Below are 13,322 nucleotides of genomic sequence, written 5' to 3' on the forward strand. Positions count from 1 at the left end.
TTTCTTTCCTTCCCCTCCCTCCCTCCCTTCCTTCAACATGCCCCGCCAGTTGTCTGTCCTTCCTTCCTTCCTTCCTTCCTTCCTTCCTTCCTTCCTTCCTTCCTTCCGTCCGTCCGTCCGTCCTTCCTTCCTTCTTTCCTTCCTTCCTTCCTTCCTTCCTTCCTTCCTTCCTTCCTTCCTTCCTTCCTCTAGTACTCACGCGAGGCAACGGGGAATTTGGGGGTCGGAAGGAGACGCACTCTAGGAAAGGCGGGGGGAGCAACGCGCGGCTCTCATTGGACGCGCGCGCTCCCAGAGGCCCGCGGGGGCGCGCGCGCGTATCCTCCCCCTCCCCTCCCTTCCCTTCCTCCTCCTCTTCCTCCTCCTCCTCCTCCTCTTTCTGGGTCCCTCCCCAGCCTCCTGGCTCCCGCCGCCCAGCCTCGCTCGCCTTTGCCCTCTTGGCCCGGACTCCTCTTGGCCGCCGGAGAAAGCGCTACCGTGCCGCTCTCCTTCTGGGCCGCCCGGAGCACCACTGAAGGCGGGGGACGCCTCCCCGCCGACCTTCTCCTGCTCGGGCTGCATCGCAAGCCGCAGCCGGGATGGGCTGAGCGGGGAAAGCAGAGCGGCGGCGGAGGAGGAGAGGGACCAGAGAAGGAGGGAAGGCTGGCTGCCCGGCGGCGGGTGAGTGCCAGGGCGCAGAGACGGGAGGGCGGTGTCGGCGGTGGTGCAATGCAACACATCGCGGCTCCCGGCGCCTGCAGGGCTCGGCGGACAGGCTGAGGAAGGGCAGCCAGAGACGCAGGAGCGGCAGGAAGGGACTCCTTGGGACCAGGGGAGGCTGGAGGCAGCGCCTTTGCAGCAGCAGCAGCAGCAGCAGGTGGACCTCGCATCCGCAGCGCCGGGCATGAGGCTCCTGCCCTTCCGACCGGGAGGAATGTGACCTTCCCTCCCTCCTGCCCTGCCCTCCCCGACTGACCATGTGGCTGCGGGATGCCCGCTCGGCCCCCCGTTGGCGTGGCCCCCCGTTGGCGGCGTGGCTGGCGCTGGGCCTGGGCCTGTCCCTGCCGGGCGGAGGGGTGGTGTCGCTGGGCTGCCCCAAGGAGTGCGTCTGCGCCAGCAACATCCTGAGCTGCTCCCAGGCCGGCCTGAAGGCCTTCCCGCCCCACCTGCCGCCCTACGTGACCGTGCTGGACTTCAGCCACAACGAGCTGGGCCGCCTGAGGGCCGAGTGGACGCCCTCGCCGCTGCCCCTGCTCCACTCGCTGCTCCTCAGCCACAACGGCCTGTCCTTCATCTCCACCGAGGCCTTCTGCAACGTGCCCCGCCTCAAGTACTTGGACCTCTCCTCCAACGCTATCAGCTCGCTGGGAGAGAACCTCTTCAGCAAGTTGGAAGAGCTGGAGGTGCTGCTCCTCTACGCCAACCGCATCACCAAGATCGACCGCACCGCCTTCGAGGAGATGGGCAGCCTGCGGAGGCTGTACCTGAGCCATAACAAGATCTCCCGCTTCCCGCTGGAGCTGGTGAAAAAGGGGGAGGCCCAGCTGCCCGAGCTTGCCTTGCTGGACCTGTCTTCCAACGAGATCAAGCACCTGTCGGTGAAGGAGGTCAACCGGCTCCCGGCCTGGGTGAAGAACGGCCTCTACGTCCACGGCAACCCCCTGGCCTGCCACTGCGAGCTCTACAACCTCTTCACCCACTGGAGGAAGCGGCAGCTCAGCTCCGCTGTGGACTTTGAGGAGGAGCTCAAGTGCTTCCACAATGGGGAAGCCGTCCAGATCTCCAGCCTCAGTGACCCGAGGCTGATGAACTGCAGCGAATTCAAAGAACAGGCCCTGGAGGTCCACCGTGGGGAAGAAGTTGTGATCAACTGCGACACCCGGCAACGAGGGGTGGCCGTCAGGGAGTGGATGACACCCAAGTTAGAGCGCGTTCCCCAGGAGGGGGAAAACAGCTCCATTAGTGTGCTGGCCAATGGGAGCCTTCAGATCAAAAACATCAGTGTGGACGATATGGGGCCCTACACCTGTTATGCAGTGAGCCAGGTGTTCAACGAGACCCTCTGCGTGCATGTCACTGTCCACAACTACTCCTTGCATGGGATCCCCGACACACTCAACACGGCCTACACTACCCTCGTGGGCTGTATCCTGAGTGTCATTCTGGTGCTCATCTACCTTTACCTGACTCCGTGCCGATGCTGGTGCCGCAACAGCGAGAAGCAGGCCGAGCAACAAGAGGACAGTATCAATTCCTCTGTCCTCAGCACCACTCCTAACCACAACACTGAAGGGACCGGAGGCAAGGAAGGGTTAAATCGGCACACAGGCAACGAGCAAGGCCAGAATGGCAAATGCAAGCCCAACAGCTCCCCCCAACAGGGCATGAAAGGGGTCTCAAAGGGAGAGAGGAAACTGTCGGACCCAGACTCTGTCAGCTCGGTCTTCTCAGATACTCCCATTGTGGGAGGCTCACAAAATGAAGGCGGGAGAGGAGGCAGTAGAGACAAGGGAAAGGCTGAGTTGGTGGGGCTGCTGTGATGAGTAGGACAGTGGAGCGAAAAAGAGTGGGATTAGACCCACGTCCTTCAGGCATCAGAGTCATACTTGGTCCACTCCTCCATGATACCATAATAGTCTTAACTGCTTTAGCCTGCTTCTGTCAAACCCAGTCTTGAAAACCTGACATCCCAACTTGTTCTTGAAGTACAGACATTATGGAGCTCTCTTTTTTGCAGGGGTGGAGTGGGGGGGGGGGGGGGGGAACTAAATGATTGTTTAGTTCTCCTGTGCTGGAAATTTGCAGATCTTCCACCTAGAGAAGCAGAGCACAGGGTCAACCAGCCAGTGCATTTACTGGGTTCTCTCTATCAGGAAACTTCCCCCTCAAGCCTTGCGTAGCAGAAGTGGTTGCGTCCTGTCTCGTCTTTAAAACCAATGATGTTAGTGTGGCATATGCTTTTGTAGGTGGCAGTCTGCTTCATTGGGTGCATGAAGTAGGCCTGAAACCACGCACATTAAATGAAGTTCATCGCCGTAGTAGCTCTAGCCACAGCAGTAATCCCAACCAGCCATAGCACTGTGGGGAAAATATGTTCCTCTTTTAACTACTTAAGGATTTTTTAAAAAAACAAACAAACATGCTGCATATTTTTGGGGATGGAAAATGAAGGTTTCCACCATACAAGGCTTCTCAGGATACAGTTCAAAGCATTTTCTTCCAGGCAGCCCGACCTGTTTTGGAAACCTAAATCATCCTTGATGATAGTGGTGGAGAAGATAGAAATCTACCAGGGCGAAGGGTAGTCCCTTTTCCATAGAAAGCTTTGTAAAAGGGAGTTCAACTCAGAGATTTTAAATTTCACAGCATCAAAAAAAAGAGGATATAATATGTTGGGGGTTCTTGGAATGCAATTTTCCTGCTTAGACTGGAAAATCCTGGTTGGACTGGATGGTCCGCGAGATCTCTTCCAGCTCTATGATTCCCCACTTTGCTTGAATGAAAACCGTAGCATGGCATGGCCAAATGCAGCTCTTTGCTTGGCAGGCTTATGATAAAATTTCCCATTATCCGTGACATATGTTGAGGGCAGAGCCAGGGTTGCAGCCCAGCAATCTATCCTTTCAGAACTAGAGATAAGACATCCAGAATCAGTGCAGCAGCCCCATCTTCCCTGATAAAGTTCTCTATAGGCCTAACTGTTTCAGGAGACCAAGTGTTCCACAGTCTTGAGCTCTTCTGGTGCGGATGGGCAGCAAGAACAGTTCAGGACTGATTGCGACTACAATGGAACTCTATCCCTCATTTCAGCAACAAGGCATAGGCAGCATTTCTGGCAGAAGAGACACTTTCTGGGATTATTTGTACTCCCTTCAAGCCTCACTTAAGACCCATTCCAGTGTGTTTGGCTCTTTTTCCAGTATTGTTTTTTGTTCTGCATTCATTCCTTCTTTGGCTTATCTCTCAGTCCTTCTTAGAGAATGGGATTTAGAAGAGAGGGGAAAGAAACCAAGGACTAGTTTTTGGGACACCCTGTTGGCTTGTCTCCTTTTCCTCTAATTCTGTGAGAGTCAAAGCCAAGCCATGTACTGATTTGCACCTGCTGCTTTCTTTGTGGGACATTTGCAGCACAAACCCATCTGAGCTGTTTTCAAGCAAGTGCAGGAGAAAGATGTTGCACTTATTTTCCCCATATTGATTTTTCAAGTCCCAAGAGAAGGCAGGATTCCATCGGCTTGCCAACTCAGAATGATTCATTCAATACGGGTGGCCTTTGAAACAATGGTGCCACTCAAAAGTTGTGCTATTTGCAAAGATTCCAGTTTTATCTCAATTCTGGCTCTGTTGTTGATTCAAATTAAGATTATCTTATGCCTGCAGAGAAGAATGGTCAGTAGAAGCAGGATGTGTCAGGGTAGGTAGATAAATGACACAATAAGCCATAGAATGTATTGCACAAAGCTGCGAATGGGTCCACACCATTCTTGATCCTAAAGAGCCAGAGCTCTATGCTATATAGCCATAGGAACCTTGCTTTACAGCCCTAAGGCTCTCTGTTGTCGCTCCACTATAGGGAAACCCTCAAGAACTGTGCAGAGCCCAAAGTGGAATACTACGCTCCCTCTTCAGCTGAATCAGCTAGCTTAGGGACTTTGCCACTGTCTCGAGTGTATTTTGTCATTGTCCCTAGTACACTGTTGGGAAGAAGTCCTCTCAAAGAAGCATGCAGTCAAAGACAAAGATGCCTGAAAGCCACATGAGGGGGAGAAGGGAAAACTCAATGCTTTATTTCTATTTGTTTAAGAAATGAAAAGAATGTATTTATTTCCTTATTTATTTATTTGTTACACTGCACATGATGAAAGCAGGGAGAATTTAGCAATAATGGTCTGGAATGACTGACTGATTCTTGTATGCCTGTAGTTGAATACAAAACCAAGAGAGTTGCCGTGTCCCAAACACTCCTTCCCTTCTAAATCTTGCAGCAAACCTAGTTTCTAAAATCCCCGGACCCTAGGAGCAAAATCAGAGCACTACTAAAGAATGCACACATCTCAGATTCCCTTATGCATTTTTTAAAAACAAATGTGGAAATAGGTCACTCGGAGCTGTTGACATAGTAAAGCAAAACAACACTCAGCAATCTTGCACTATAACAAGTTATATTAGGGCCTCCCTGGTGGCACAGCGGATTAAACTGCTGAGCTGCTGAACTTGATGACTGAAAGGTTGGCGGTTCAAACCTGGGAAGTGGGGTGAGCTCCCACTATTAGCCCCAGCTTCTGCCAAATGTAGATCAATAGATACTGTTCCGGCAGGAAGGTAAGACCGCTCTGTGCAGTCATTCTGGCTACATGGCCTTGGAGGCATCTATGTACCTAGCTCTTCGGCTTAGAAATATGGATCTAGCTCTTCGGCTTAGAAATGGAGATGAGCACTACCCCCCAGAGTTAGACACAACTAGACTTAACATTACCTTTACCTTTACATATTCATTCATGCTAATAACTGTAACCAACTGTTTTTAGACTGTTACATTTTTCCAGATGTGGCAAAAAATAGGAGAATGGGGCAACACTCTTACCTACTTGTTGGTGCCATTGCTGTTTGAACCCTTTTTTGTTTGGCAGGACAGAGCCATATTGCTGCATATCATAAAGATTGTGGTCCATCGCAGTAAGTCCAGGTAAGGGATTGCTCTCTTCCAACCCCCCGACTTTCAAATAGGTGATTGTGGGAGAAAGGTTTGTAGTCTAAAGGTACAGACATCCATCACAGTATAGTTGAAGAGAATCTGATTCATAACACAGCATAGTTCTACCTTTGCAGAGTAACCCCAGTATCAGATGCATCAGTCTAAATTCTCTTATATCCACATGTATTTGGTGCAGTTAAGGGTCAGATAAATGAGGTAGGTTAGACCATTTAGCCATCTGGCCAGTTGTTATTTACTTTGATTGACATTATCTATGTTCACACCCATAAATCTTTCCTAGTATCCAAGAACCTTAATTTGCGATATTGAAGATACTTGCAAGCATATGTTCCCAAATATCACTCAACCCTTGATTCTGGTGTGACAGAACTATGTGAACATAATGCTAATGAGTCATAGTGAGGGTGTAAAGGGCCTTTAGCTGTCTCAAGTATGCACATGTGTGCAAGTATGAATTAGTGTGTGGGTGTACACACTTTATGCAGCCTCTGATGTTATGCTAGAAAAGCCTAATGTTTAGACTGTGCTAGTGGCAATACTAACATTTATAGGGGGTGTAAAAGTACATGACTGGTAAGAGTATCTCTAGATGAATAATCAGATTTAACAAATTCTCAATCTGTTTTGATTTTAATTTTTAATTGGGGAGTGACATCGCATATCCAAGAAGTAGATATGCCTCCAGTTGTTATGGCCTAAAACCCCATTCAGTTTCACTCAGCATGGCTAGCAGAAAGTCTGTGAGAGTTGCAGTTTTGGTCAACCTAGGTTCTCCACTCTGGTGTAACTTTGAAGACACTACATAAATCTTACTTGCTATGAGCATATGGTCTCCCAATGACTTGTTCATCAATCTGCTGAAGCTGAATGCTTTTTGAAACAGGGCAAGGCCACAAGACTGGTTTCATTCAACATCATCTCCCTGCTGAAGCTGTTCCTCCTCCTGAAAATACTTATGCCAATGGGAGACAGGGAATGTTTAGTTTTGTCTATGACAAGTATATATATCTAAGCAGCTTCTGTTGGTCCCTTAACAGGGGAGCAACCTTGAAAGCTATCATTAATTGTGTTGATTATAGTGAAATGTGCAGGAGATGACCTTGCAGTCCCAGGATAATATTGGACACAGGCTTTGCTCCAGGAGCCAACAATGTTTGCAGGGGCTCACCAGGCTGACTCCCAGAGCTCCCTGCTCCTCTTTGGGCATCTCTTGCCTTTCCATCCCTGATTTCATGGTCATAGTGAAGATGAGCAGCACTTTTCCCTTTGATGTTATTTTATGGGTTGTGTCTCAAGGCAAAGTGAATGAGATCATCGGCAAGGAGGAGGGTCCACTGACAGGATTTTGCCCAAAGCTTGGAGACACCACTCTTGCAGAATGGGTCCAGTACTTTCCTCCACTAGAAACAAAGGAAACATCACCCAGTTTCACTGGTGGAAGTAAGAAAACACAACAAAGGGGGCAAAAAGTAGGTCAGGAGTCTGGTGTTTGTAATGAAGCCATTACTAAGGTCCCTTCTACACTGTCATATAATCCAAATTATCCAAGCAGATGATCTACATTATCTGCTTTGAAGTGGATTATATGAGTGTACACTGCTATATAATTCAGTTTAAAGCAGATATTCTGGACTTTATATGGCAGTGTAGAAGGGGCCTAAGCATGGTTGAAGGATCAGTCTGCAGAGCTCAACACACCTTCCTATCTGTCCATCTACTTAATCTGGTTTAGTGTACTTCTTACACCCTAACCCCAAGATGATCTTTACCAGTGTCTCTACCCCTACTACTCTAAAGCTCAGTTCACCCAGTACTCTTTCAGCTATTTACCAAGATCCTCATATTCAGCAAAATTACTTTTGAGCTTCCTGTTTGCTAGCTGCTAATGGGGAAATGGTTCTGGATCAAGGCTTTACGCTGGAAGAGCCCCTGTTCTGTTGCCTGATCACTCATCTCTCCCTCTGTTCTTCCTGTTCAAAGGGATGAACTGCAGAAAGAAAGGAGCTCTGTCCCATAGATAATTATGCCTCATCAATAATTAGCAAGGCAATCTTTTTATTCCGTCAAAACTCACAGTCAGAAAAGAAGCCACCCAGATGGGTTCCCTCTTGCAAACCTAAAGGAAACATCCACCTGCTCTCTGTGTGGTGTCAGAGCAAGTGAACTACTCACCCCTCAGCAAAGGTCTTCTCTGTGCTTACTGTTTGCATGAGCAGGATCACTGCTGAGAATCCCAACGTGCTTTGACCACATTTTTAAATTGCCAGGAGAGAGCTCTTGTTTTCTCCCTGCATTTTCACCCACAGAAACATATATATAATGGAGATGAGAATAAGTATTACAGCTAGAAATATACCTGTTGTGATCAAGAATAGATCATAGATTGGTATTTGTTTTTTGTGTAACCACTACTACTGCTCAATGTGAATTGAAACGATCCTTAGATTCCACTACATAGTTTTGAGATGAGATTGGGAATGAGCTGCCCACAGATCCACAACATGCTGCAGTCAAAGGAATAAATAGTCTGTGTCCACTTAGTGTAACCTTCTAGCCTGTTCATGAATGATTACCAGAGCTAAGTGCTTCTATAAGGCTCATTAACACTAGGTCATTTTAAAAGGCTCAGATAGTTCAATCAAGATATGTAAGCTAGCGCTATAGGTTTTTCATCAGTTGTATCCTATCCGCTCAGCTGGCAACATTCTGCACGTCGAGCCTCTTTAACAGGGGATTAAATTGAAGCTACACAGATGAGCACTCCATACCCTCCTTGGTCAAACGTACACCTGGCCTGCATGAGTCAGGCTGCCCTGAATCTGTCTGCCTGCTGATGAGGTCAAATGCGGAGCGTCATCTCAGTGGAGAGAAATTAGGCAGCTCACAGCTCCACTCTATTCACATTTAGAAAGGTCCCGATGAATGTGCTTCCCATTCCTGATGCTTTAGTCAATGCCTGTGCATGAGAAATATGCAATGCAGCTGCAAGCTTGGCTTAGGGAAGGAAATAAGGAGAGAGCCTGATCTTCAGGCAGAATTTGGAACCAGATGGTTCCTTAGCAGATTATTGGAAATCCCCCAAAAAACTCCAGGAAGGACACAGATTAGGTTTGTGTGTATGTATTTATGGATGCAAGTGAAAGACAGGCATACTGCCCTGTGAAGCAATGCAACAAATCCACGATAGCTCTTGTAGCTCTGAACAAAAAAAATGAGATGCTTATAATCCAGCATGGCCCCCATCTCCCATTCCCCATTATGTGGTTTGAGGTCAAGCAAAATACAACTCGAACCTACAGAGGAAACATACATGCTTACATATTTCAGGCAGAGATGATCAATCCCAGAGAGTATCTGGGCTGTATTTCTCTGTCAGATAGTCTGTACTCTCCGGCATAGACACAGGTGAAAAATAAAACATGGTTTATGAATATGCATTTTCAGGATCTTTTTGCTTCTATTTTTTTCTCCCTCAGGATGGTTCATGATGGATACAGGCCTTGGTTTGTAGCATTTCATTAGAGGCAAGTAAATGTGGCCAAAGTGACAGTTTCAGGATAAATTGTTTGATAATTAGAATATTCCACTGCAAAAAGAAAAAGACAAATAAACTTGCATTGTTGATTAGATCTCATTTTGACCTCCCCAATGAATGGTCAAACAGCCAAGCACAAAAGGGAGCTGAACAGAGCAGGATAACCACCTGTACAACCTGACATTGCACCTGGATGGGCAACCTGAGGCCCCCGAGAAGTTGTAGGACTTTCAGGCAGATTCTATCCAACAAGGTAACGGTGAAGGAAGATGAAGTTTGTGGCTCAGCAATATTTGGAGGATTACTTCTGTTCTAAATGCTTTGTAGCCTTGAGACAAATGAAGTTGTTGTAGCTCCTGTTATCTTGGTCCATCCTCCTGTTCAGCTAGCCAACCTACTTGCCATGGAACAAAGCTAAAATCTGCATTTTCCTCCTGGGTGTTCACTTGGGATCCTTTCTGCATAGCAGCATTGCATTTTATTTGTAGGGTCCAAATTTCATGGTAAATGTTTTGTCACAAATGCTTCACAGAAGTTTCTTCTGGCAATGTGGACCATCACAAACACCCCAAGAGAGTTGTGAAACATTGCCAAAATTATTTGTAGTTTTCATGATTTTCTTGTACCATGAAGTTACTAGTCAGTTCACATCATCTCTAGTAATTGATGTCATGGAAATTGTAGACCTCTCATTGGAAGCTACAATTAGATATGTGAGAGTCCCTATGGCACAGTGGGTTAAACTGCTGAGCTGCTAAACTTGCTAACCAAAAGGTTGCAGGTTCAAATCTGGGGAGTGGCATGAGCTCCTGCTGTTAGCCCCAGCTTCTCCCAACCTAGTAGTTTGAAAACATGGAAATGTGAGTAGATCAATAGGTACTGCTCTGGTGGGAAGGTAACGGTGCTCCATGCAGTCATGCCGGCCACATGACCTTGGAGGCATCTATGGACAACGCCAGCTCTTCGGCTTAGAAATGAAGATGAGCACCAACCCCCACAGTTGGACACAACTGGACTTAATGTCAGGGGAGAACCTTTACCTCCCAAAATGTTACTTTTCTTGAGTTTGTAGTTCAACAACACTTGGTAACACAATGATTTGGGGTCAATAGTGCAGAACTAGAAAGGCCTTAAGACATTTCCTGTAGCTTTACATAAGGATACTGCATGCTGTGCTCACCACGCAAAAGCACTAGAACAGACTAGAAGGTCACACTAAGTGTACACTGTATTTGTGCTGTGCTGACTGAATGGAAAATCAAGAGCTGCCATCTATTTCTCATAATCTGCCTCGCAGCCAGAACTTAAAGTTGCAGTTGACCATGATATACCTTTACTGCAGCACCTGTTGAATTTTCAATCTGACACAGTCTAATCCTTGTAAACCATCCAAAGTTATTGGGCAATGTCTGACTAATGGAAATTAATTAATTATATAGAAATAAAGATACAGTATCCTTAGTAAACAAAATGTGGCAGTCTTAACCTAGACAGACGGGGAATTTAGAACTGGGCAGAAAGACAAACAAAATTGTACCTTTTGGCAAAACTTGGGATCCTGTGAAAGAAAAGGCTTGCATAGTGTAACACACCAGATCTAAATTCAGAGCAATGTTCACCCAAAGAGTAGCTGCCTTTACTTATGCTTGAAAGCATGTCTCATTGGAGGATTACTGGACCCATGTGGGCTCTCCAGTGCCAAGATATGAACAGTCACTAATGAGCTCTGCCCAGAAAAAAACCATTTCCTTTTCCCACTAAGCTGACAAGAGAGATTGATCTGAACAGACAGTAATTCCACTCAAGCATTCGTGGCTGGAACTTGCCATAGGCTATGGAGTCAGCACTATGAGGTACAGTACTACTTTCTCCAGACATTCATATCAAAAAAGACAGGACCATTGCTGACAAGAATTTGTGTGCTAAGAAAATAAACTGTGATAAGAATGTCTTTTGGGATCTCCTCATACTTTTACAGTCTCTGGTTTCCTAAACATTTCTTAACATGGCTAAGCTGGAATTCTTAGTTTCTGACCACTAGCAGTTCAGAATATTATTATTTATTGTTATGTTTGTTTATACTCTGCTTTTTCTCTCCCCAAGGAGACTCAGAAACTATAGAAACTCAGAAACATATCCACACTGCATAATTATAATATTTTAACTGCCATGGCTGAGTATGATGACATACTGAATTTGTAGTTTGGTGAGATATTTACCATTCTTTGTCATAGAGCTCTGTAGCCATAACAAACTACAGATCCTACAGTTCCTTAAGACAGTGTCACAGCAGTTAAAGTAGTTGTCAAATTGCTATAATTCTGCTGTGTAGGGAGTCTATATAAACCTCATGTAGAACAAACTGTTGTTAGTCTTCAGCTTTTCCAGGCACACACGTCACCTTTAGCCATGAATGAATTTACAGTTAGAACCAAACCATTAAAACTTAATTAAATTAAAATTAATTGTTTTAACATGTGTTAGTTGACTGAACAACTGTTGCAAATCTCCTTATTTATTTATTCATTTATTTAGAACATTTATATCTCGTCCTATTCTCAACCTCCAAAGAGGGACTCAGGGTGGCTACCAGCAGGCAACAATTCAATGTCAATCTATATAAATAAAAATGTAATGTCCGTTTGTGGTATAGTATATCCACACTCTCTTCTGGACTACAGCTCCCAGCATCCCCTACACCAGGCCCTTTAGGAGAGGAGGATGATCCAAATGCACTGCTTCCAAGATGAAAGCTTTATTCTACTTGTATTTCTTTGAGAGCATCCCAATCCCTGGATATTTCTAATTTCCTATTCCTCAACTGCAGCTCCCAGCAATCCTCCAGATTAGATACAGATAGGTAGGTAGGTAGATTGGTAAGGAGGACTGCTGGGAGTTGCAGTCCAAGAATAGGTAAAGAAGAAAGAACAGGGAGAAAGGGGAAGGGAAAGAAAAGGGGGAGAGGGAAGAAGAGGAAAAGGCAGGAAGGAGAGAAGGAAAGAAAAAAAGGAGGAAAAGTAGGTGGGGCCGGCCATGAGTCATCTGATGGTGCCCAGCAGGCCCTATCAAATGACCTCCTTTTCTGCACTTAAAGTAGGCAAAATGGGGCTAAAAAGCCCCGTGTGAAGAGGTCCTTAAATTCTGATTCTGCCCCAAAAATGTGCATTTTCACATGACTGCATATCCCTGTAGTAATGAAAAGCACATGACTTTTGAACCCTCTTTGTTGACTACTCTAGTGCATGTGTGCTCTTTAAAAGCCCGAAACAGCTGATCAGGCTGTCAAAAATGGAACCGCGGACAGACAGGTGGCTCAGTAGAAGGACAGTTGGAAAGCAACGAGAATTCTTTGAAACCATTCATTTGTTCTAATGTTTATAATATTAAACAGAGCTTGAATTTAGAATTGAGTGAACAGAGAGAATAAGAAATCTGCTTGTGTGTACATTTAGATCTCCGCATTAGGGCATATGAGGTCCGGTGCATCTTGAAGAGAATAATAATTCAAAAAACTTCCACTGGATGTCCCCCATCGCCCCCTCCATCTTATGAACTTGTAAAATCTGCTACAAAGGAAGGTGCTAGGACAGCGGGGGTGCATTTCCCAGAACTGACAAGTCTGTGTATGGAATTGCTGCCAAGTCCCAGGATTTTAATACCCACTTTTTAACCTGCATTTTGACCCTGCCTGGAAGTGCCCTTTCTTTCTGTCTTTCTTCTTACACAGAGTCCAGCAGTATAGTACAAAACATTGTTCATATTAAAGTTAAGAAAAGGATAAATACTTATCCAGTTTTACAAGACAAGTTTAAAACAATAAAAGAATTAAAACATAACTTTTAAAAAGAGAAAATCTGAGAAAATCACACACCCCAATTAAAATCTCTTTATAGGCCAATTGCCTACCGAAATAAAAAGGTCCCTGCCTGGCTGCAAATGGAAAAAAGAGAAGAGGCCAACTTAACATGGGTAGGAATTCCATAATCTGGGAGGCTCATGTAGCAGGATTTGGGGTTGAGAAATGTCAGTGCTTAGTAGGAGACCGCCCATAGAAATGCCCTTTACATCATGTCACTGAAGTGATTCAACATG

The 13,322-nt window shown here is 45.9% G+C and overlaps 1 protein-coding gene across 1 annotated transcript; it reads left to right on the forward strand.

Annotated features, from left to right (window-relative positions):
• The first annotated feature begins 327 nt into the window (after nucleotides 1–327).
• AMIGO1 (adhesion molecule with Ig like domain 1) lies at nucleotides 328–9,324 on the forward strand. The gene has a single exon (XM_060773238.2). The coding sequence runs from the start codon at nucleotides 957–959 to the stop codon at nucleotides 2,517–2,519; it is 1,563 nt and encodes a 520-aa protein (XP_060629221.2). The 5' UTR covers nucleotides 328–956; the 3' UTR covers nucleotides 2,520–9,324.
• The last annotated feature ends 3,998 nt before the right edge of the window (nucleotides 9,325–13,322 follow it).

This window comes from Anolis sagrei, chromosome 4 (genome assembly GCF_037176765.1).
Source record: "Anolis sagrei isolate rAnoSag1 chromosome 4, rAnoSag1.mat, whole genome shotgun sequence".
Taxonomy (NCBI): Eukaryota; Metazoa; Chordata; class Lepidosauria; order Squamata; family Dactyloidae; genus Anolis; species Anolis sagrei.

Coding starts and splice junctions, on each gene's coding strand:
- AMIGO1 (XM_060773238.2), top strand. CDS start 957: ATGTGGCTGCGGGATGCCCGCTCGGCCCCCCGTTGGCGTGGCCCCCCG.